The sequence below is a fragment of the Chionomys nivalis genome, chromosome 3 (genome assembly GCF_950005125.1).
Source record: "Chionomys nivalis chromosome 3, mChiNiv1.1, whole genome shotgun sequence".
Classification (NCBI taxonomy): Eukaryota; Metazoa; Chordata; class Mammalia; order Rodentia; family Cricetidae; genus Chionomys; species Chionomys nivalis.
Window position 1 is genome coordinate 39,072,794 of NC_080088.1, and position 25,279 is coordinate 39,098,072.

Below are 25,279 nucleotides of genomic sequence, written 5' to 3' on the forward strand. Positions count from 1 at the left end.
AGTTGGGCTCTGGAGCAGTTTCAGTTTGTTCTCCTCCTAGCTTCGGAATTTTTCTTTTATACATCTGTGTGGTCCACACACAGGCATATTTGTTGAAGGTACAACTTACTTAGCAATTTGAATGAATCAAGATTATTTCTGAGTTCAGCAAGTTAAAATTTGTCCAAACCATTTCTATCTGTTTTTGTTATTTCTACTAAAAATATCAATATACTGCCTTTAAAAATAGTCTAAACAGACCAGTGAGAATTAAATAAAAACACCATCGAATTTCAGATAAACTTTTCTCTGTAGGGTAAGGAGCTTGGTCAGTAAAATGTTTCCCTTGCAAGCCTGTGGACCTGAATTTAGACCCAGAAACTATATTAGAAACACCTTGTAGTCTCTGCCACCTTCCAAAGAGCTCCACACTGGGAATAAGCTTTACCACCTGCTTTTCTGGAATGTTCCAGTTCTACACTCTGATACTCCCCAGTGAACATAGTTTGATAGCTTACAGGATAATTTTGCATTGGAAATGTCTTAACTAGCTGGAGAGATGGCTCAGCGGTTAAGAGCACTGGCTGCTCTTCCAGAGGATCCGGGTTCAATTTCCAGCACCCACATGGCAGCTCACAACTGTCTATAACTCCAGTAGCAGGCGATATACAGATATACATACAACCAAAATCACCAATGCAATATAGAATTTTTAAACAAAATGTTGACTGCTTAATTGATGAAATTTTAAGTACAGGTTAACTAACCTAACTTGTGATTCTAAGAGGATTGCCACACTAAGCTCAATTAGTGTTTGCTTGCTTGCTTCCTTGGAGGAGGTTTGATTTAAAAGTAAATATTTAAGTCTGTTTAAGTGAAGATTTTTATTGATGACCCCCCCCCATTGACTTTTGAAAAACAAAAGATTGAATGTTTTCTTGTTAGATGAAGTAGTTAGTTATCCTACAAAGGAAAGCTTCCCTAGAACAATGTAGTGTTTTACTGAAACATTTTAATTTATGCTAAAGTATTAGAATCTCGGTCTGGACTAAAACAGGAGCAGCAGTGGTAAAAACAGAGAGGAAAAACTGAGAAACTTTCATTTTCCAAAGGAGCCGGACCCTTCTTGTGGGGTTCTCGGCGCAGTGACCGTTACAAAGCCCCACTGGAGACTAGAGCTTTGGGAAGGAGACGGATAGCTTGGGTAATTTTCACAGTGATCCTGAAGGGCAGAATCTTTGTTACTATTTTACAAATGAGGGGACAGCATTAGAGGGTCACTTCCCCAGGCACTGGCTTAAAAGGGAGCATCGGCTGGACACAATGCCTTTTGGTCTACATAGTGTTGCCTTTCAGTTTTAGAATGGCTGTCCTAAGTTATGCGTGGCCTGTGAAGGGCAAGGAGCATTCATGTTTTGTTTGAATACTTAAACACCTTTGATTCCTCCATAGTGACATTTCCTCTTAAACTTGTTTAAACGCAGGCACGTGAGCAGCAGCGACAGAGTGGGCAAGCCCTACCGTGGAGTGAAGCCCGTGTTCAGCATTGGGGATGAAGAGGAGTACGACACAGGTTGGGAAATGCACTAGCCTGCAGACTTGTGTGCACAGTCTGCTTCTTAGCCATAGTTTGCCACCGTTAGGAATTGTAAATATTGTAGAATGTGCAGCAGGTCGCTTCCTGCCACCCAAAATAATTACACAGAAACTGTATTCTTTTAAACACTGCCTGGTCCATAAGCTCTAGCCTCTTACTGGCTAACTCTCACATCTTGCTTGACCCATTTCTATTAATGTGTGTAGCACCACAAGGTGGTGTCTTACCGGGAAGGATTCTAGCCTGCGTCCATCTCGGAGAGGAGAGGCATGGCGACTCCTTGACTGAGCTTCTTTCTCCCAGCATTCTGTTCTGTCTACTCTGCCTACCTAATTTTCTGTCCTATTAAAGGGCCAAGGCAGTTTCTTTATTAACCAATAGACAGATGACCCTTCTCCATCAAAATATCTGATATGCAGGATACTTGATGTGGCAACCCATAGGCTGGGAACCACTGGTCTATGGTTTCTAGTAACGCTTTGGTTTTAGAATTCTTGGATTGTGTCTACTAGAAATCTAAGCAGACCTCTTGCATGGGTCTCAACTAACCAGAGTCTTCAGCTGAGAGGCAGTGTGTGGAGGGTGTGTTCAGGCCCACATGACTCTATCTAAATCCCTTTGAAACACCCAGCCACGTGGAGCCTGAGATCTGAGGGACCAGAGGAAGGAACAGTGGAATCTGAGATCTGAGGGACCAGAGGAAGGAACAGAGGGTCCGAAAAGGCCGCAGGATGGCACTGTGGTGCCAGGGAGAATCCTCACCTAGGATTGTCTTTGTGTTTAAAAAAAATCAATTTATTATTTTTACTTATAATTCCACAGTCTCAATTATGCCATTAAGTGACCATAGTTACTATGTATATTGAGTTAGAAACCCAAGTTATGTTAATGTACAGAAATGAGGAAAAGCTCCTAAATGTCATTGTCCTTTCCACTTGGTGATACTTGATGTTTGCCCATATTATCTGTTTATGTTCTTTCTGTCGTGGATGATCACCTAGCTGCGTAGTTTAGGATCCAACTCTGGTGGTTTTCTGAGTTGTGTCAGTTTTAAGTGGCTACATTTTTATACATATATCAAGATGAACTTTGAAAGTATATCTAGAGAGTTACAATTAGCAGTGAGATGGTGGCTAAAGAGGAGCATATTTGATTTTTCAGTAAATATTACAAAATTGACTGCTAGAAAACTTGCATTAAAGTAAATATATTTCTAGCTGTCTCTTTGCCTTGTTCCCTCTCTGTTGCCATCTCCCCACTGCCGCGCGTGTGTTTGTGCTTCTGATGATCTTAGCTTCCTTCATGAGTAGGGAGAGGAAAGTGGATAAGTACCTTGTGGTCTGTTTATACTTCCCTGCACACACACGGATTTATAATATAGAGAGTGGGACACAGCAAGACCAGGAACCTAGAACTGTGTGTGCCAGTGTGCGGGAACGCGGCAGTACCGGGGGACGCATTGTACTTACGGTGCCTCCCTCAGAAAACCCGCAAAACACTCCCACAGTATTACGATGAGCGTCCTGGTGACAGAAGAGACGTGCGTAGAGCTGTTCACACAGAGGTAGTCACGAAAGGGAAAGGATTCTGACTAGGGAGTGATAACCCGAGGATTTTACTACAGTTGACACTGGAGTAACACATGGCGTTTTCTTTGGCATTGTCTTATTTTGAACTAGTTACTGAAAAGCAATGGGAAGGGTCTGGGGAGACAACCCAGTCAGTAAAGTGCTTGATCCTGAGTTCAGTCCCCTGTGCCACTTAGAAAATCACTGTGCTGGCTATTACTTAGGATTTTCATTGCTGAGGTAAAACACCATGACCAAAACAACTTGGGGAAGAAAGGGTTTATTTCACCTCCCAGCATTCAGGTCATACTCCGTCACTAAGGCAGGAACTCAAGTAGAAGCCGTGATGGGGTGCTGCTTACTGGCTTGCCTTTCATGGCTCGCTCAGCCTGCTTTCTTATAGGACCCAGAACCGCCCTCCAGAGGTGGTACTGCATATAGTCATCTGGCCTTCCCACCTCAATCATCAGTAAGAAAGCTGACCGCATGCGTGCTCAGACAGGTTACGGGGAATTTTCTCAATGGAGGTTTTCTCTTTCAGAATTACTCTGTTAAGTTGTCATAAAACTAGTTAGCAGAGTGGCCCACGCTGGGAATCCCAGCAGCCAGTATGCAGAGACAAATGGTTTCCTCAGGTTTGTTCACTGGCCAGCCAGCCTGGTCTGCTTAGTGAGCACCACGCCAGTGAAAGTCCTGTGTCCAAAAGAAAGGTGGTTGTGCCAGGCATGGTGGCACATGCCCTTAATCCCAGCACTCGGGAGGCTGAGTTCAAGGTCAGCCTGGTCTACAGAGTGAGTTCCAGGACAGCCAGGGCTACACAGAGAAGCCAGATCTCAAAAAGCAAAGAGAAGAAAGAAGAAAAGAAAGGTGCTTGTGAATGGGAGTGGAGAGGCCAGATGGGTTGACCGGGAAAGGAACTTGCTGCCGAATATGGTAACGTAAGTTCAGGAGCCACAGAATGGAAGGATAGATCCAATTCTTATCTGCGCCCTACAAAAGAATCTGTGCCCCTACCTCTGCCTGGCACCCACACACATGTAAAAATAAATGGGCTTGGAGAGATGGCTCAATATTTAGGAGCACTCGCCGCTTTTCCAGAGGACCTGCATTTGTTTCTCCAGCACCCACGTCAGGTGGCTCACAACTCCACTTGTCACTAACTCCAGGGAATCCAGTGCTCTCTCCTGCCTCTACAGGCATCCCCACACATGGCATACTCTGACACACACATGCACAAAAATAAAAATAAAGGTATTTTAATAAGAAGGAAATCAATTACTATGAAAATTAAAAGTGTAGTTGGCTTCTGAGGGTTGATAGCAGAGGTTATCCCCTGACCACCACAGGCGCTTGCATACTCACGTGCTTTCACACTCACGTGCTTGCACACTCACGTGCTTTCACAGGAACACACATACGCAAACAAAGGGAGGAGCATTTATAATTATTGACCCTAGGTACTGTAATTATTTTTTCTTACATTAGAAAAACAAAATTAGAATGGTGGGGTTTTTTTTTTTCCATGAAAAAAATGTGTCCCTGATGTATTACAGGTTGAATTTAGTGTTATTTTTTATTTAAAAATCAGAAAAAGCGTGGCCTCCTTTGCTTCGAGAGATGCTGATTGACAGGCAGATCATAGCTGTGTTCTTTTTATCAGAACTCTTCAGTATGCACCCTCAGTAGTCTGACCTGACTTTCCTACCGTAAAATTGTTGTTTCTAATATTCCATAATATAGCCAGGAGGGTTAGAATGGCTTTTCTCTCTCTCCTGAGTTCAACACACACCAAACAATGTCAGGTTTCTTAGATGTGTTTGAGGTGCTAATGTCTGTTTATTGCTTTTCTTTCTTCCTAGATGAAATTGACAGTTCTTCAATGTCAGATGATGACAGAAAAGAGATCGTTAACATTCAGACCTGGATAAACAAGCCAGACATCAAGCATCATTTTCCCTGCAAAGAAGTCAAAGAAAGTGGACATATGTTTCCCAGGTACTTTTGAAATAAACTCGAATTGGGCAAGGTTGATATGAAAGTAATAGCAAGGGGCTCTTACTCAAGTGCGAAAACACACACCTTCCTACTGTCAACTTGATTTAGGTGTCTCGGTTTTTAAAGTTTTTAAGTAGCCTGTAGTTTGAAAATTCTGAGACAAAAAATTGAGTACATTGAATGCCTCTCCTGGATATGCCAGCTTTTGGCCTCCCTTCAGGGTCCCGTAAATGTAACACACACTCAGGTCAGGAAGAAGCAGCTTATACATGTCTAGCTCCCCTAAATGCGTCAGCACGGCTATCCCAAGAATAAGCGCATTTTTTTATGTAATTCTAAAGTCATTACTTCATCTGAATGTTATTCAGTTGATGTTGCCCAACACTGAGACCCTGGAATTTGCAGTGTTCCCAAGTTGACTTGGCTAGTCTCCTTCCTCTTCTGGGGCCACACTGCATTGTCTGCCACTGCTCGACTCATCCAGTGCATGTTCAGACGTTACCCTCTCCCTGCAGACTTCGCAGTTAGCTCCCAAAGTGCTTCACGGTCTAGGCATGGCTGAGAGTTTGCCTTATTATTATGATAAAAGTGAGCTTTTGGGGTTTGCTGGTTTTGGTTTTTGTTTTTCAATCTATGCCCATTTTGTCTTTAGGATTTAGTTGCAGAATATTATAAATATGTAAATATTATAAATATATAATATATATATATATACCCCAAAATTGCCTAGTGGCTTTTGATATTAGGCTATAGTGTGTAGTCAGAGAATACTTTGGGAATAGATAATTCTGTTAAAAATCTTGAGAATGGCAGGAGTTAAAAATTATTTATATATATTGTACTGGATTTTTAACTATAAAACTCTTAAATAGTTGTGGTATTATTGATTAACAAAACAATTTTGCATGAAATTAAAAATATGTAGCTTGTTTATAGAGTAGCTTCATAGATAACTCAAAAATAAGTTGAAGAAAATTGAATTTTCTTATAATTGGAGCTGCTGAAATAACATATCTGCTCTGAATCACACTCACTTAAACCTTCTTCTTTTCAAGTCACCTGTTGGTTACTGCAACACATATGTACTGCTTACGGGAGATTCTTTCTCGGAAAGGACTGGCTTACATCCAGTCCCGACAAGCACTAAATTCTGTAGTTAAAATTACCTCCAAAAAAAAACATCCCGAGCTAATTACCTTCAAGTATGGAAACAGCAGTGCTTCTGGGATAGAAATCCTGGCTATTGAAAGGTAAGTTTTTTTTATATGATCTGAATGAATACAAGTCATTAAACAGTTTCCTTCTTGATTTTGGTGAGTGGGTGTTGGAATAGGACCCTGAAGCCCTCCCCTCTAGGGACAGTACCTTCTTCCTAATACTTGTTCATATTTTGCTTCAACATTGGTGCATGATTTCACTAATGCTGTAGCAAATTTCAAAACTTGTTGACACCAGGATCCTTAAAAATAATCTAGAGGTTGAGAGAGATGGCCAAGCAGATAAAGGCACTTGTCGCCAAGCCTGGCAACTGAGTTAAATCCCTGAGATCCACGTGGTAGAAGGAGAGAACCAACTCTCCTGACCTCCACTTTACACTGCATGGCACGAGCACCCCCATACACAAAACAAGTAAGTGTGACATAAAAATAAAACAATAAGAAGTAAGGCAACAGTACACGCTCTGCTTTGGGCTTGAGGCCTAGAGCTCAGGTCCCAGCACCCAGAAGCCATGTCCATCAGTTCACAGATGCTATACCTCCACCTGCAAGACATCCCGCACCTTCTTCTGGTCTCTGCGCACACAGACACACACATGCACACATGTCTACCCACGTGTGTACACACACATGCACATACATAAATTGACTATTAGTAAACACATTATGCGAATGCTACACCTTGTGCTGGTTTCCAGTGAACTAGATTGGTCCTAGAATGCTAGGTGGGTATTTTATTTTCATCATCAAAATGTAAGCTGAGGTGGTTTGAATCTGTTTTAGACAGCTTAATTTGCTTAAGGTCAGAGTTGTCATTTTCTTTGGAATTGAAAGTCATCAAATTATAACTGTAACTGATTAAATTACATCTTAGGGCTTAGGGCTTCTACTGCTGTGAAGAGACACCATGGCCATAGCAGCTCTTTTTTTCTTTTTTTCTTTTTTTTTTTTTTTGGTTTTTCGAGACAGGGTTTCTCTGTGGCTTTGGAGCCTGTCCTGGAACTAGCTCTGTAGACCAGGCTGGTCTCGAACTCACAGAGATCTGCCTGCCTCTGCCTCCCGCGTGCTGGGATTAAAGGCGTGCGCCACCACCGCCCGGCCCATGACAACTCTTATAAGGAAAACATTTAATTGGGATGGCTTACAATTTTAGTCCATTATCTTCACAGAAGGACATAGTGGCATACAGGCAGACATGGTGCTGGAGAAGGAACTGAGAGTTCTACATCTGGATCTGCAGGCAACAGGAAGTAAAGTGCGACACTGGGAGTAGCTGAGCATAGGAGCTCTCAAAGCCCACCCCCACAGTGACACACTTCCTTTTGTTCACCATTTCCCTTCAGATCACCACAGAAGTGTGATATTTTACCTGTGTTCCATTTGGACATTATATACTTATTGGCATACATATACTTATTGGCAGTTCAGAGATTCTTAGCTGTGCACTATATGAAAAACCATATCACTTTGACTTTTAGATTTTCAAATAACGTTTTGCTTATCTGTTGAGGCAAGTTTGTGGGCGTACACAGGAGGCATCTCTGCGAGCATCGGGGATCAAGGCAAGCTCCTCATCAGAGGTGACCTCTCAGCAGACCCTGAAGGGGAGGTGCTGTTTTAATACATAGCTGTGTCTTTTCTCCTATAGGTATTTGATTCCGAATGCAGGAGATGCTACCAGAGCCATAAAGCAGCAGATCATGAAAGTGTTGGATGCTTTGGAAAGCTAACGTAAAAGAAAGCTATTTAAGTGAAATTAAGGCAACCAAGAGAAACATGAAAATATATTTCCTGACTCAATACCCTCAGAGACCTTTCGTTTGCTCATGGGGTGCCTGAGTAGAGGGGTCTAATGCAAATTACTGTAATCAATCTCGGGATGGGTACACTTTTTTAAAAATTTCTTTTGCATCTTTGGTTTTATAAGATTTATTATAAAGGTCAGTTATTAAATGACTTTGAAGTAACTGGCCTTGTGCCCTATAGATCGGGCACAGAATGCAGTTCTGTTTTGAAGAGCTGTTTTAAGAGACATGCATCCTTTTCAGGTTTGGAAACAGCCGTACACATCCATATTTGCAGTGTCTTCACTGAAATTTAGAGAGTTAATTGCGACATTGGGTCTTGCTACAAAGAGCAATATGAGAAAATTAAAAGTATAGAGGAATAATTAGCTGACTGTTTCTATTCTTAAAAAGACTGAAGTCTGCTTCATGGAATGGATGGAGATCATAGCCAACTCAAAACAGAGCCCCTAGCTCTATAAGCCCTGAAGCATCAGTCTCACCTTCTCCAGTGGGGATTATTTGGTGACTAATTGCCTCACAGACTCTAATCTCCTTCCCAGTGGTTGCTAAGGAACAGTTAACAGGATCAGAAGTAAGTAGGCATGTTAAGGTTCAAATTAGCATTTGGGGACAGGATTGTATCTGTAAAAATGTCATTGGCCTTTATTACTTGGTCCATTTGGTTTAGGATATTCTATGTCATGAGATGATCACCTGTGACCACACTGATGTCCAGTTAAAAGACAGATAATCAGCGAGCCATAGAAATTTCAGTGTTTTTCTATCGCTTTCTAAACATTTTCTTTTGGTTTTGTCATCTCAGTAAAATTTCAGTAGTTGGAACTATTTGTATTCTTTATCCCGGCCCAGCTGGGGCAGCTGTTTTGCGGCTTGCTCAGATTCATCTCTGTGGCCCATATCAGTCACATGCGATGAGGGATCCAGAAACAGCTTTTCGACCATGGGATGATTTTCCTAAAATCTGTTTGAAAAATAGTAACTATAACCTGCCATGTCATAAAATGTAATAGATGCTCTCTTAAGGGGTTGGTTGATAGAAATATCCAGATGTGCCCCACTAGTAGCCAGTTATTTTAATTTGCTTAATGGAAATCAAGTGAAATAAAGATAACACAATTAAAAACTTTATCCTAATATCTAAATACGAACAATTTATTTGGGTGGTTGAAGACACTTGCATGAAATCGCACCTGTGCAGCACTTGACACTCATAGCTCTCCCAGCTGCTGTAGCGCAGTTTTCTTGACGCCCTCTTTGAAATGTCCTGAAGTCTCATTTTTCAACCATCTCAGCCGTGGGACTTTTTTCATAATATTAATGTAAAGATGTTTGTGTTACTGTTTATAAATCACACCTGTAAATAAACTGATACAGTTTGCTCAAAACTTCAGTTCTCAAGGCTGTTTTTATTTGTATCTTATCTGCAGATTAAACATTTCTGCTATATTCCTATTTCCGTTCATGTCCCTTAGGTATTTTAAAACTAATAACATTATTTGGGTGCTGGGGTTAAAAAAAAAGCAGAGGCAGGAGGATCCCTTGAGCTCAGGAAGTAATGGTCCTGCACCTTTTCCTCCTCTCTTTACTGGGACAAATCAGTAGATCTAGAGGGTCTCTGGCCAGCTTGAGCTTGGTGGGTGTTGTTCTGGCAGACCTTGTCTTTCTCCCCCATTCCTGCTTTGTTTAAAAAAAAAAAAAAAGTTAGATTACATTCCTAAAGTGGCCACTTCCTCCTCATGAGGCTAACTTGACTACCAAGGTTCAACTCTTAAAGTACTAAAGTCCAACAATCAAAAGCCCCCTCTGGCTCACCTCATTAACATGCCCAATTAAAATTAAACATCTCATTCTAACACAGGCTTTCCCCTTGTACCTTTACAAACTGTCATTCATCTGTGCACCACATCTGTCTCCTCTACCCAGAGGCCAGTCCTTTGTCCTCTGGAACAAATACTCCTGCCCCTTTCCCTTGTTCTCCCTCATCCTCTGCCTCTGGTGTTTCACTCTTTTTCCCTGCCCTCTGTCCCTCTGGGCCAAATAAATCTCCTTGTGCTGAGAACTTGGCCTTGGGGTTCCTAAGCTGATACTTTCCCTTTAAAGATCCATCTCTGTAGACCTGGCTTTCTCTGGAATAGTTGTCATGGCTACCAGGTCAATGCATTTTCTAGTGCAAGATGGAGATGGGGTGAATGTTATATCTGGATGAAATAAGGCCGTACTGCAACCCACTCACACACACACCTTCTTCTAGCTCATACATTCTTTACGTGTCTTCCACAGTGTCTCCAGGTTCCTAACAGATGTAAAAGATGATTCTGTGAGCCCTTTGAGATAGAATGTGGGTGCTGGGAACTAAACTGGGTTACAGGAGACCCCTTCTGAAAAGCAGAAGAGCCCCAAACAAATGAAAAAACAGCTATGGGGCTGGAGAGAAGGCTCAGAGGGTAAGAGCACTGGCTGTACTTCCAGAGGTCCCGAGTTCAATTCCCAGCAACCACATGGTGGCTCACAACCATCTATGATAAGATCTGGTGCCCTCTTCAGGCCTGCAGGCAGAACAACTGTATACAAAATAAATAAATCTTAAGAACCCCTGTGTGGTGATATTTAAAAAAAAAAACAGCGAATTAAATAATAAATACAAACGTCAAGTCTTAGAATACCGCCTAGCACCAACTCTCCATCTCTTCCGGCTCCTTGGAGCAAGCTTCTAAAGTCCAGTTAGCTTAAACCAACCAGGTGTACCTCTTTAAGCCTGTCAGCAGGTAGCAGTCATTACCCCGGCCACTGCTGTGATCCAACCTGAAATTTCAGTTCTTTTTGCCACCTAAAGAGCCTTTCTACCCAAAAGGGACCACTCCTTAACCATTTATGGCACAGCACCATAATATAGGCCCCTCCTCTTTGCCGTAGGTTCTGGAGGTCCTATTTGAAGAATTTCTAATTCTCTCTTTCTTTTTGATGTATTCAAGCGCAAAGAGTGAGCCATTTTTAGTGCAGAGCCGAGGCAAAGATGTAGTTCAGTGGTAGACAGGTGCTGAACATGTTCAAGCCCGATCCTTACTCACCAGCCTAACAACAGAGCCCCAAACAACAGCAAAGCCAAACACCTATGGCCCCAAACTCAACGAGGCCCCGCCCCTCGGCCCAGCTCTTGGCCACGCCCCTTCTGCGCGCTGCTCAGCCCCGCCTCCCACGCTCGGCCAAGGGATTGACTGGTCGCCTTCCCGTCGCTTCTGGTGCTCCGAAGAAGAGCTATGGCTAGTAAGTGGCTCGCGGCCTGGTCGTCGAGCTCCCCGCAGGAGCGGAGGTTTCGGTGTGGCGGTGCAGAAGAGCCGGCTGGGCCCTTGCGTCCCCCGGCCTGCCTTGCCGGTGGCTCAGGTCGCGGGAGTCCGTGGCTCGGAGCCGGGCTGCTCGGGGAATCCCGGCGTAGTGGGGCCGCGAGCCGTGCGAGCACAGGCCTCCGGGCCAGGCGTCCTGCCCTGTGGGAGCCCAGAGCTGTGGGGTGGGTGGTGCTTTCAGATTTAGTGGCCCTAACTCCGCTTAACAGGATGGCTAGTCGCATCTCAGTTCACAGTTCATATGTTAGCTTCATGTGCCACTGAGTCCAGTGACTTGGTGCGGACTTCCCACTGCTGTAAGTGTTTACTGGTGCCATGACCCGGCGTGCTCATTTAAATGTGGTTTCCACATTGGGCCCTTCACTCGCGGTGTTTTGCTTCCCTCCCCTTGGGTCATCGTTCTTGCAAATTTATGAAGATTATTAGGGCAGCCAGGGATCTCCAAAGCCATTATCGCTCCTTGAGAAAGTGAAGCCAACAAGTGGAGGACCCCAGTGGAGGGTTTTCCCTGCTCCAGCCTGCAGAGGGCGCTTTCCACCAGCCCCAAGCCTGGCTGGGGCCCTTGTGCCTAGAGTGACTTGTGGGAGAGTGGACGATAGAAGCAAAACCATAGTGAGTTTTAGCCTCCCTTCAGAAGCATAGACAGCCAGCTTCCTAGGTTTAGGAAGACCTTAGTGACTTTGTGTGAACTGTGGTTGTCACAGCTCAAGGTGTGTTAACCTGAAAGTAATGGCGGGTTTTGGTTTCTTTTAATTCAGATCTGGCACTGTTCAGCAAGAGATATTCAGGGCTAAATGTAGCTTCTTACCATATATGTTTGGGATAAATTAAAAAAATGAGAGATCGTAGTTTTTATACTTTAAACGATCATTTTGGCCTTCATCAGAAGCCAGGTTTTGTCAGTGTGATCTGTCCTTTAGATTGTCAGTAGTTGTGACGATCAGAACCATGTCCAAACATTGCCAGACGCCCTGTTTGAGACTCCTGGGTCTGGCTGAACGAAGTGGGCAGATCTGATGACTGTCTCCTTCTGTCTTTGTCCTCAGCTTTCCGATTGGCCCTCATCCAGCTTCATGTTTCTTCCATTAAATCAGATAACGTTTCCCGGGCTTGTAGCCTAGTACGGGAGGCAGCAAAACAAGGTGCCAAAGTAGTCTCCCTGCCGGTAAGTATGGGGACAGCCGGCCTTTTCTAGGAGCCGTGGACCTGCCTCAGTGGTGTTTGCCAGCGGTGGTGGTGGTCCTCGTGTGCCCCAGCTCCTACCATGTCTTGTTCTGTGTGTGTCTCCTCTGTCACAAAGACGAGCAGAGATCTTTATCCTAAGATGTCTAACATTGTTACGTTTCGAACAGGATCACCTACTATGTTCAGATGAGGAAAACAAGGTTTGAGGAAATTACCTAAAGATAACACTTTCAGGGCCTGTATGCCGACTTTGTTCCTTACATAGTTAAAGCTTCTGTTGTCATGTTTAAGGTCAGACCATGTTGTTTTGGCATTGTTTTGAAAAAATTGTTTTGGCTTTAGTTGAAGATTGTATCAAATTTGCTGGTCAATACAGGGTCAGCTTTGGAGTTCCTGGATAAGCAGTAATCTTTAACAAAGGGAATCTTGTTAATCGTGTGTGTGTGTTTGTGTGTGTGTGTGTGTGTGAGACCATGAGAGACCAGAAGTCAATCTTTGATGTCATTCTGTAGGACCAATTCAGTTTTCCCTCCCTCCCTCCCTCCCTCCCTCCCTCCCTCCCTCCCTCCCTCCCTCCCTCCCTCCCTCCCTCCCTCCCTCCTTTCCTTTCTTTTTTTGAGACAAAATTTCTTTGTGTAGCCATGGCTGTCCTGAACGCTCTCTGTAGATCACACTGGCCTTGAACTCAGAGATCCACCTGCCCCTGCCTCCTGAGTGCTGGGATTAAAGGTGTCAGAGAACTGTTGAAGGCAGACGTGTGTTGTCTTTCTTGGTGTCTGTGACCCAGCCCTGTCTTTGTTTCATCCTCATCTACTTTTCCCGTCCATAAGAGACACCAAGGATCAAAGGATAGCCAGAGAGGGATTAGGGACAGCTTGGTGCAGTTACTGAAGCCGCTGCACTTCTCTGACTTTTTGAACTTTTTATGCATAAGTTTTGTTGCTTTGTGTAATCAGTATAATTTTGAACTCCAGAATTCATCTCAGTATTCGAAATCACAGAATAGACCTGATTTAGTGTGCCTGGATGCCCAGGAACTGGCCTGGGTCACCGGAATGATTTGTTTTCTCTGTCCTCCCCAGGGGTAATTAATCGCCTGTCTGTCTTTGATTGCATGTTGTTTAGCCCTAGACCTTTTCCTGATTGTGTGTTTTTTAAAGATTTATTTATTTATTTATTTATTATGTGTACAGCATTCCTTCCATGTGTGCCCGCATTTCCAGAAGGGGGCACCAGGTCTCATTATAGATGGCTGTGAGCCACCATGTGGTTGCTGGGAATTGAACTCAGGACCTCTGGAAGAACAGTCAGTGCTCTTAACCACTGAGCCATCTCTCCAGCCCCCTCCTGATTGTGTTTTATCGGCTCACACAGGACAAGAGTTGGAAGCCCCGTCGTTTCCACTTTCCGCAGAATTTTAAATGCTTTGCCCCTTTTCTCCTCTAACATTAACCCAGGAGTGCTTTAATTCTCCGTATGGAACAAACTACTTTCCTGAATACGCAGAGAAGATTCCTGGCGAGTCCACCCAGAAGCTTGCCGAAGCAGCAAAGGAGAATGGCATTTATCTCATCGGAGGTAACTTCTTCCATGTAGTGTAACATGTACACAGTAAAAGCATTAGGGTGACGTTTGTTACATCTAAACTAACACATTTCAGCCCTTGGAAAGCAGAGGCAGAGGGATGGTAAATTCAAGATCAACTAGGGATACACTTCAGGATGCGCTAAGTGTAAAAGCTGCAAGTTCAGCATGGTTATGAGCAGATTTCCCCACTTAGATTAATCTCCTCGACAAGAGATGGCTGTACTTTAATGGGGAGTTAAGTTAGGTATGTATGCAAAAGTTAGTTATGCATGCAAAAGGCCTAGTAGACACCATAGGAAGAATCACACCGACCCGATCCTGATGAGTTCCCCTGTAAACAGAATGCCTAGATACGGTGTGGCCAGACCTCACCTCTGTTCTGTGTGCTGATTCAGGGGACAGAAGCACAATAAACCCCGAGAGGTTGAATAATGAACAAGGTCATTTCTTACCACGACTACGCGGTAATTGAACAGGTGGTGTCAGCGCACAGGTGTGTGTGGAATCGATTCTGTGATGCAGAAAGGCTTGGGTCTTAACTTTATCCTGGGGCCTCAGGATTCAGTGCTGTTGAAAGATGATGAATCTGAGCAATGGGGCGCTCCTGATTTTGCTCTGACATTACATATTAACTGTTGCACAATGCTGTGGCTGAATTTCAGGGGCAGTTTGGTTATTTTTTAAACCGTCCTCTGACTTCTGGCCTAATTGTAGCTTATCAATAATTTGGAGTTTAATCCCTGAAAGAATATCAAGGGGGAAAAGAATGCTTAGTCATTGGACCCAAATGACTGTTTCCTAGCTGTTTACTTAGTATCACAAGTCTATTGGCCTGTTCCTTTTTGTTACCGTTTGGTGTGACTATGTATTTCTCTCGAGGAAAGGCTCCATCCCTGAAGAGGATGCTGGGAAACTGTATAACACCTGTGCTGTGTTTGGGCCTGATGGGAGTTTATTGGTAAAGCACAGGAAGGTTAGTAGAGGGTGCACAAATCTCATCACCTTTCATTTTCTGTTTCTTGCTAGGATGTAGAAATTATAATTCATCTTTAGACTACTGGTTTGTATATAGCAACTTTGCTGAATTTACTCATCAAGTCTCCTAATTTAAATTCGATTATATAACCTGAGAAAAACAGCTCCATCCTCTCTTTCCCCTACTTCCATATTTTGGTCCTTTTTCTTGTTGCTTCATGTGGGATCTCAGGAATACCATTAAATAATAGGTGCGTTTATCTTGTTTCCCACCCCGGAGTGAACACATTCGCCATTGTCCCCCGAATATGATGGTTGTTTTAGGGTTGTTTAGTATGACTATTAGATGAGAATAGTCCTGCTGTCTTGTTTTTAAAGTCATGGTTGTTGTAGACGTTCACCAGATACAGGCTGGAGGTTTCTCAGTGCCGGAGTGCTTTCGTAGCCTGGGTGAGGCCTGGCAACAGTTCAGTCACCATCACTGCCTCTTCCCTCAGCATAAGTTTACTGACAACACTCAGTATACATCCTTGGGGTCCTATGCCTGTTTCTTTTGCTAATGTAATGAATTATATCAGTTGATTTTCTGATATCAAGCCTATATTCTGGTCTGTAGAGCAAGTTCCAGGACAACCAGGACTACACAGAGAAACCCTGTCTGGGGAGCACAAAAACAAATAAAAAAACCAATTTATTTGGAGGAGATGCATTACTGACTTTGCTTTGTAAAATTTTACCTGGATCTTATTTTTGTTTTGAGACAGAATCTTTCTTTGTAACTAGGCTGACTTTAAATTAAAGTGGTCCAGACTGGCCTCAAACTTGTACAATCTCCATGTCTAAGCATCCTTAGTTCTAAGATAAGTTCTTAGTTATAGTATGTGCCACCATCATTCTTTTTGTTTTCTTTGTCGTTTGTGGGTTTTTTTTTTTTTTTTTTTTTTTTTAAATACAGGGTCTCTACATAGCCCTGGCTATTCTTGTAGACCAGGCTGGCCTCAAACTTACAGACATACAGCTGTCTCTGCCTCCCAAATGTCTTTTCCTCTTTTGCCAGTTTTGTCAGTTTAATTCTGATTCTGGGAAATCTTCCTTAGCCTTTAGAGTGAGTAACAGCAACACATTACACCCCATGAGGAGCCTGCACAGCTTCCACGGCTGCAGAAAGCAGGTTACAAACCATTTCCCCATTTCCTGTAAATAGAATAGTATAGAACAGTAAGATCGGAAACCTCTTCCTTCCAAGACTGGAAACAAGAGCATTTAATGCTATTATTTAACTACAAGATTATTTAAACTTATTATTTAATACCATGCCTGAAATCTCACACAGAGCAATAAGATAGGGGCTTGGATGTCAGGCAACTGGTAGGGGCAGTGTGGGCAGACTGGGGAGACGTTCATATTGTCAGTCTTGAGTATTTCCATATCTGAGCCGCTACTGCAGGGAGGCCTGTGGGAAATGGGTAATAACCAATCGATTATGTGTGATGCAGATCCATCTGTTTGACATCGATGTTCCTGGGAAAATTACATTTCAAGAATCTAAAACATTGAGTCCTGGTGATAGTCTCTCCACATTTGATACTCGTACGTACCACAGAAGTTTGCCTCTTCTAGTAGTAATCCAGAAAAGAGCAGGTATTTTTCCTTTTATGTCTGTCCCCAACTCTTTCATATTGCCTTACTAGAAGTTCAGAATGGAGGAAAGCAAACAGTCTAGAAAGTTTGAACAGAATGGAAACCCATTTTGACATGATACTTCTCTTCCACTGGGTTACAGCCTCCTGACCATAGCATCCAGTGTGTTCCTGTTGGGCCACAATTGATACACCCTACTTAGATAATGTAGATTACTCACAAGGAACTTCCCACAGCTTTTCTGAGATGATGTCCCAATAGGGTTGAACATACAAATTTTCTCTGTGTAGGAGTCCTGTGTTAATTCTTCCCTGTCAGTGTTCTGTGATCAGAGGTTTACCCTTCTGCCGCATGCTACAGGAGACTCACTTCTCATGTGTGCATCTTCTGTTTGGAAACAGCTTACTGCAGAGTGGGCCTGGGCATCTGCTACGATATGCGCTTTGCAGAGCTGGCACAGATCTACGCGCAGAGAGGTGAGACAATACTACACACTACACATGGGTTAGGAAGCTCCTGGGAGGTCTGATTCTGGGATGCTGTGGCAAGAAAGGAGCCCTTAACAGAAAATTGCCCAAAGAAGAAAATCACAAAACATTTGGACAAATGCCCAAAATCTCAGATGTAGAGTGTTAATGTATTCATGGCCAGCTCTTCACACCAGTTTGCTAAACAGACTTCTGCTGTTTGAGGGGGTGTGACCTCATACACTGTGTAGCTAAGGCAGAAGTTTGCTCCCAAATATCCTGTCTGCCCTTTGAATCCTTCCTATCACTGAATCCTTCCTATCACTGTGTTATGTGGAGCCCACTGGAAACGGAGCAGTGGTCTGTGCTCTCTCAGATTTCAGTGAATGAGCCAAGTCAGGAGACCCGAGTTCTAGTTCTGGTTCTCACTTCTTGCCCTTAGTCGGCACAGCACTTTGATCAGTCATTTTCCCCCTCTGAAGAGGTGTGGGTTCTAGATCCCTCCAAATTGCTTCGAGGGAGGATTAAGGAGAAACTTACAAAGTACATCTCATGGCGTTCAGCACATCCCAGTAGCTGAAACTGTTGGCACTTAACTAAGTGCCTTGGTCTGGATGATATGAGAGCTGCTTAGTAGATGAGGTATGTGCGTTCTGGGCTTCACAGCGTCTGGAGCTGTATTGTTCCAGTTAGTCGGAAAATCACATCACACACTTCTCCACTGTGTGGTGCTGACCTTTTGGCGTTAAAACGGAAGGCACAAGTTCTGACGTCAGCCATCATCTCAGTTTCTTCCGGCTGTACTTTATAGGAATAGCTCTATACTTCAGAGCCCTATTTGGCTGTTTTACAGACTGACCTCTTTCTGTATATGGAAAAGTTCGTTTGGCTCTGTTGGATAAGGAATAAAGGGAGGGACCAGAGTCCTCGAGTGTTCACCTCACCATTGCCTTTTGTCTTTCACGCCTGGAGGCTGTCAGCTCCTGGTGTACCCTGGAGCATTCAATTTGACCACTGGACCAGCCCACTGGGAGTTGCTCCAGCGAGCCCGGTAAGAAAGGACCCAAGCATCTCACTGCTGATGTCCTAAATGGAATTCTGCTCTTGACACAGCCAGCCCTGGCATCCAAATGCACTTAGAACAGGTGAATCTTCAGAGAGCTCTGCTGGGTACCAACTCCAGTGCCATAGCAGTGCCCTCAAAAGATGCTAGGGTTAGAGGGCCATGCCACCATTGCCATTCCTGGCTTATAAGATCAGTTTTAGATTGTACATATGCCTCTTTTTCTTTTTTCCTTTGTGTGTATGTGCGCACACACGTGTGTGCCTGGACTGTTTCACCAGCCTTGTGACTCCCAGTTCCATGCATCTGCAATGGCTAATGCCATTCTGTTGTACATAGGTGCAGTCTCTACTCGTCAGCTAAGACACAGGGTATTCCTATTTCTTGGCTGTGGCGAATAGCCCAGCATACCGGGGTTCAGATGGTTTCTTTTCATGTGCTGTTCTATTCTGCTTGGATTTATAACTTTTAGTAGGATTTCCGGACCACATGTTGTCTTTAACTTTGGGAAACTATTGCTTTCCACAGTGGCTGTACTAGCCTACAGTCCCACTAGCGGCTTTCTTCTCCACACCCTCACCGGGGTTTGTTACCCTTAGGCTTCCTGATACCAGCCATTGGAACTAGAGTGAGGCAAGGTCACCATGGTTTCAAGTTGCATTTGCCTGATGGCTAGTGATAGTGAGCACTTTAAAATATTTATGTTGGCCATTTGTGTTTGTCAGCTGTCTATCATGGTGACATAGGATGGGAAGTTTATCTTGGTTCTCTGTGCGGAGCTTTCATTTCACACTTGGCTAGAGTGTAGTGGAGGCCTTTTTTATCCCCAGGCAGAAAAAAGAGGCGGGGCTGGAGTCCACATGCTCTTCAAGGGCCTCTCACTTCCTCTGATTTTTTTTTTTTTAAGATTTATTTATTTATTATGTACACAGTGTTCAGCCTCCATGTATGCCTGCAGGCCAGAAGAGGGCACCAGATCTCATTACAGATGGTTGTGAGCCACCATGTGGTTGCTGGGAATTGAACTCAGGACCTCCAGAAGAGCAGTCAGTGCTCTTAACCTCTGAGCCATCTCTCCAGCCCCGCCTCTCACTTCCTATAGTTACATACCTCCCTTCCCAGCTGTGGGCTGAGGTCAGATGGCCCTGTGGTGGACATTCAGGCTCCAAATTTTAACACCATTTGTGGGCTTCTTTTTAATACCTATTTAGCTCTGTTGCTATCCCAGTAAGTAGCCCAAGCTGACTTGAACTTTGACTCCTCTAGGTTCAGCCTCCTGACCAGTGGCATTAGACATGCTTCACCATGCTTTGATTTTTTTTTTGCCATTTTCAAACTGGGTTATCTTGTGATATTGTTAAGCGTTGTTATTATGTATTTGTATATATTTCTCCATTCTGGAGGGTTTCTTTCCATTCTTGGTACCTTCATTTGCTGTATAGAAGCATCTTCTTTTGACATAATCGCATGTGCCTAGTTTTGTGTATTGTTCCCCAAAATTGTTGCTCATTCTAAGATCCAGAAGCCTTTCCCTGTGTTTTCTGCTAGTGTTTTTGTTTGTCTTTTTAAAAAAAATAACCACATACACTTGGGTAGAAACATATTGCAGGCCTACAATGTGTAAGGTATTTGCTTTCTGTCTGCTGAATACAGGGCTGTTGATAATCAGGTGTTCGTGGCTACAGCCTCTCCTGCCAGGGATGACAAAGCCTCATATGTGGCCTGGGGACACAGCACTGTTGTGGATCCTTGGTGAGTGTGTTGTAGGCTGAGCTCAGCTGGAAGTTGAAAGATGACACAGGATCACCTCCCCTGCAACTGCTCCTCCCTTTTACGCACATATTCTGCCAGGTATGAGGGAGGCTTTCACTTGCCCTCCACGTGAGAAAGAAACCATCCTGCGTGCCAGATCGAGTCCTTGGCCTTTGTCCCCTTCTGCTTGTCTTGGCAGCAGCAGTGGGGTAGGCAGTTTGTTTAGTAAGAGATTCCAGAATTCTTAGTTAGCTTTTAGCTAAAATTGAGGCTGAATGACTGGTCCCATGATAGGAATGAGAAACTAGGCAAAAACACCACTCCCTATGCAATGATTAGACAGGAATGAGTTAAAGCAATGATTCTCAATCTGTGGGTCTTGATCCTTTTACAGGGTCTCATATCAGATACCCTGTATGCCAGATATTTACATTATTGATGATTCCTAACGGGTAAAATTACAATTATGAAATAGCAACAAAAAAAAGTTTTATGGCTGGGGGGTCACCATAACACAAGGAACTATATTAAGGGGCTGCAACATTAGGAAGGTTGAGAACCACTGGGTTAGAGGAAACTAGTGGTCTGTCCCCTGTGAACATTATAAGAACATAACACATCTGCCCATTAGCACGGTTGTTTCCCCATGGACAGCTCACATGGTCGGCAACTGCAGGTGTAAGATTACAGCGTATGTTTAGACATAGGATTTCAACTCCCATGTGACCTTACTACAACTCTGGACGTCAAAAGCTGGCTTTAGTCTATGGTACTTCTGTGTATGTATTCACACACGAAAGCAGTTCTGCAGTTTCAGAATAGATAGACCAGTCAGCAAAGCAAGAGTTTAAAATTTAAGTATCCCCAGGGGTCCCAGAGGATTCCCCCAGTGTGCTGTGTAGAGGCTTCGCAAAATGTGATTGACGACTGATTCTCTGGAGTTCCACACACCAGGCAGAGTTTAAGGGCATTGGAGAACTAGGTCAGATTGGCTTCTGTCGTGTTCCTGTCTAGATGCCGGTGACAGCTCTACAGCCAGTTCTCCTGTGCTCTACCCTCTAATTCTTCTGAAGGGTTTTGGTGCCCCAGGCCTAGGCCAACCGTGAGGTGACAGATGCCGGGAGTTACATAGAGAAAGAACTTTGAATTTGGCAGGACAGGTAGGTGAGAGTTAGAACAAAGGATCTAACCAAATGACATTAATGTATTGGTAGTTCGCTCTTTCCAGGAGTTTGTGCTATCTGGTAAGTACAGTCAGTGATCCCAGGTGGTTTGTTATGACATAATATTTTGCAAATAAATTGTTTCTCTAGATGTGTTTTTGAGCCCCTGAGCTGGGCCAAAAGGCTGGATACTGGGAATAGTTTTCAGGATTAGCCTTCCCCTGGTCTTTTGAAGGGCTGTTGTTCTTGCTAGCATATAGACCCTTATCACTTTTTTTTGGTGGAGGGAGGGGGTTTCAAGACAGGGTTTCTCAGAAGCTCTTGGAGCCTGTTCTGGAACTAGCTCTTGCAGGCTGCCCCAAACTCAGAGATCTGCCTGCCTCTGCCTCCTGAGTGCTAGGATTAAAGGCATGTGCCACCATCTGGCCTACCCTTTATGGGCTAGTCTTTCCCTCCAATCTGAAACCGAAACTTATTAGTATAGGGAGCCAGGGATCTCAGCCACAGGGTAGAGGTGTTAGTACAGTGGTTCTCAACGTTCCTAATGCTGAGACTTAATTCCTCATGTTGTGGTGACCCAACCATAAAATCGTTTTCATTACTACTTAATAACTAATTTTATCTGTCTTCCTATTGTCTTAGGTAACCCTTGTGAACAGGACATCAAATCCCAATGGGCTAATGACCTACCTATAGGTTGAGAACCCTAGTAGACCAGGCCCAGCCACACTACTGTCAGGTGTGGCAGCAGCTGGGAGGGCACGAGGAACTGATGGAGACCCTCCTTGGCAGTTCCTGTTGATTACTGGTAGCTCGTCTCCCACTTATAACCATAGACTAGCTATTGTTTTCTAGCAGTGCAGTTTATTAAACACATTCCATACTTTCCTCACTAAGCCTCACAGGGCTCCTATTTCCACAGGATGTGCCTGCCACAAGTTCACAACATAACAGACCCTGAATTCATACTGTTTTCTTGTTTTAGATCTTAGAATCTCTTGTTAGACAGAGGAAAATATTGAGAACTTGATTATCACCTGGTGTCAGTGAATCTCAATCTATTCTCAATCTCCTTCAGGGGACAGGTCCTAACCAAAGCTGGCACCGAGGAAATGATCCTGTACTCAGACATAGGTAAGACCTGCACAGCTGTGGTCCAGGTTTCTGGTGTCTCCACAGCTGAGGCCACACGCTGCAGCTGGTTCTGAGGACGAGCTCTGGGGCTCTGTCTCCCTGGGCTTTCTTTGAATTGACTCCAAGATCAATGCCAGGTCAATAGCATTCAGACAAGGCCAATGTTGCTGATTCATTTTTTAGTTTGCCGAAGCAATCTCATTGGTTGGTAATGAGTTCATCGTGCATGTTCCTGTTTTTGCAGACCTGAAGAGGCTGGCTGAAGTTCGGCAGCAAATCCCCATTTCAAAACAGAAAAGAGCAGACCTTTATGCAGTGGAGGCAAAGAAGCCCTGAAGTTTGTGCCTAAAATGTCTCTATGCTCATATACCCTATACGATGATCAACTTTACTAAATCTTTTTTTTTCGGACAGTGCTGGGAATTGATCCCAGTCTTACACATGTTAATTCTTCCACTGATATGTATTAGAACCTCCTCATTGAATTAAAATTTTTCTTTATCTGCTTGGTAACAATATTCCAGCTCCTCTGATAAAGAACTACTTAGGCTGATGATTCTTGGGCATTTCAGTCTTAAGATCCTTTTGCACAATACAAACTGAAGACTAAGCATTTTTGTATGTGTAGCTAGTGGTGAGCTGGTCATGGTATGATACTCACCTGAGAAAATGTACTTTTGTAGGAACACTGATTTTCATGGTGCTAATATCCCATCAACATGACATTTTCAAAAATATTTTTATTAGAATTATTTTCATACAATATTTTGATATTTTCCCCTTCCCCACCCATCCAACTTTGTTCTCTTTTTTCAAAAACAAAAAATGTCTACAAAAATGAAAATCAAAACCAACAAGCAAAAGACCAGTAAGACAAATAGAAAAAAAAAGTACACAGACACACAAACCAATGGAGTTTAACATGCCACTTCTAAACAGTAACAGATGTGCAGGTGGGCTCTGTGACCTGTATGTACAACACTGCTCTAACACAAGACTGATTCAATGCATAATAATTATTTACCATACTGGTAAATCAAAACTTTTAATATCCATGTTATATACATATATATGTATATAGTATACATGTATATAGTATGTATTGTGGTCACTCACAGAAGAGTAACATCAAGTGACTAAAAGAATGAAATATATGATATGGTAAAATTTAGTACACAAATACAACTATAAAATACCAATCAAGAAAACAAGTATGTGTACTGCCACCGTAAGTTTCCCTGTAAGCTTTTAAAAATACTTACTATTCATGTCTGTGTGTGCGTTATGTGCAGGTGCTTTCAGAAGCCCGGGGCTGGAGTTAGAGGTATTCATGAGCTATCCACTGTGGGTGACAGGAGCTGAATTCAGGTTCTCTCCCAGAGAAGAAAGAGCAATACGTACTCTTAACCATTGGGTCATCTCTTCAACCCCTCCCTATAATCTTGTAACCTCTCTAGCTAGTCAATCACTGATAAGCTTTATCTCCATAGAGTATTTTTGAATTTTCTAGAATTATGCAAAAAGCGAATTACAACTTGGTGCTTTCATTGATAGTTTATCTTACCTATGCATCAGTATTCTAGTCCTTGTTGATGGGACATTTGTGTTCTTCCTGGCTTTCCAATCAGAGTTAGAAACAAGGTTTTTCGTGTCTAAAAGAGTGCAATGGTGGGCTCAAGTATCTGTCACTGTCTTCCAAAGTGGTCATACCATTTTACACTGCTCCCAACAACTGTATGAGTTCTAGCTGTCCCCTACTCCCTTTCCTCATTATCACTTAGTATGGTTATATTTTTATTATGCTTTCCCTTTCTGGAGATGGTGTCTTATTATGTAGCCTCCACTGGCCCTGAACTTGGGATTCTTACATGAGCCTCCCCAGTGCTGGGATTATAGGCACAATGTCATGACTAGCTTCTTCACTATAAACATTTATTTCTTGGGCTGGTGAGATGGCTCAGTGGGTAAAAGAACTCGCTTTGCAGGCCTGATAACCCGAGCTCAATCCTTGGAACTGATATGGAAGGAGCTGATTTTGGAAAGTTGCTTTCCACATGTAGGCCTCATACAATGAGAAAAAGAAAGAAAATTGATTTAATGACCGATACTAACATCCTTTCACGTGTATCTTTGGTGAACTACCAGTTGATACCTTTTGCCCATTATTTATGGCTTTACTTATCCAAGTGTTAAGTTGCTTATATATTTTGATATAAATTCTTTGCCAAGTATTGTTTGATAGTTGCCTACCCTGAGGGAGAGGGGAATGACATTTCCCCCTTCCCACACTGGGGATTAAACACAGACCTCACATGCTAAACATGCTCTTTCCCACACAGCTGCAGTCTCACCCGTTCTCATTTCATTATTTTGTATCTTGCTGTGTGATTTTCCTGTAAATGCCTTCTGAATGGTGAGATTACAGGCTTCTGCCACCATGACAACTAATTTTCATTTTTAAAAGAAGTATTATTTGAAGAACAAACATTGTGCATTTTCATGAAGGTTAAGGTTTTTTTATTCCTTTAAATGTATTTTTATGTATTTATTCTGCCTGCATGCATGTTTGTGCAGCACACATGTATGTCTGGTGCCTGAGGCCAGAAGCAAGTTATCTGGTCTCCTAGAATAGAATTACAGGCAGTTTGTGAGCTGCCATATGGGTGGAGTCCTTGAAACCAAACCTCTCCAGTTCTCCCTTGTTTCCTTTTGAAGTTTGTCCTTTTTCTGTTGTATATAAAAACTATCAAACCCAAAGTCACCAAGACTTTATTTGGTGTCTTCTGACGTTTATGACTTTAGCTTCC

General features: G+C 43.2%; 2 protein-coding genes across 4 annotated transcripts in view; both read left to right on the forward strand.

Annotated features, from left to right (window-relative positions):
• Nucleotides 1–9,538, forward strand: part of Tbc1d23 (TBC1 domain family member 23) — a 59,988-nt gene extending 50,450 nt beyond the window's left edge. For both annotated transcript variants that reach the window (XM_057765481.1, XM_057765483.1), the window contains 4 exons: nt 1,464–1,552; nt 5,004–5,139; nt 6,195–6,389; nt 8,005–9,538. In XM_057765481.1, the coding sequence (XP_057621464.1) occupies nt 1,464–1,552; nt 5,004–5,139; nt 6,195–6,389; nt 8,005–8,086 (502 nt within the window). In that variant the 3' untranslated portion in view covers nt 8,087–9,538. The remainder of the gene's footprint in view (nt 1–1,463; nt 1,553–5,003; nt 5,140–6,194; nt 6,390–8,004) is intronic.
• Nucleotides 9,539–11,361: 1,823 nt separating this feature from the next.
• On the forward strand, nt 11,362–23,760 carry Nit2 (nitrilase family member 2). 2 transcript variants are annotated; one of them, XR_009056801.1, is made up of 10 exons: nt 11,362–11,428; nt 12,552–12,670; nt 14,148–14,268; nt 15,162–15,250; nt 16,749–16,842; nt 17,295–17,369; nt 18,333–18,411; nt 20,077–20,175; nt 21,249–21,335; nt 22,417–22,472. XR_009056801.1 is itself a non-coding variant. In XM_057763853.1 (10 exons), the coding sequence occupies exons 1-10, from the start codon at nt 11,422–11,424 to the stop codon at nt 22,806–22,808; spliced, it is 831 nt and encodes a 276-aa protein (XP_057619836.1). In that variant the 5' UTR covers nt 11,362–11,421; the 3' UTR covers nt 22,809–23,760. The 2 variants fall into 2 exon arrangements, 1 of the variants encoding a protein (XP_057619836.1); XM_057763853.1 differs by lacking the exon at nt 21,249–21,335 and adding an exon at nt 22,717–23,760.
• Nucleotides 23,761–25,279: the final 1,519 nt, after the last annotated feature.

Coding starts and splice junctions, on each gene's coding strand:
- Nit2 (XM_057763853.1), top strand. Junction 16,843..17,294: donor TCTCTCCACATTTGATACTC/GTACGTACCACA, acceptor GTTTGGAAACAG/CTTACTGCAGAGTGGGCCTG. Junction 22,473..22,716: donor GATCCTGTACTCAGACATAG/GTAAGACCTGCA, acceptor CTGTTTTTGCAG/ACCTGAAGAGGCTGGCTGAA.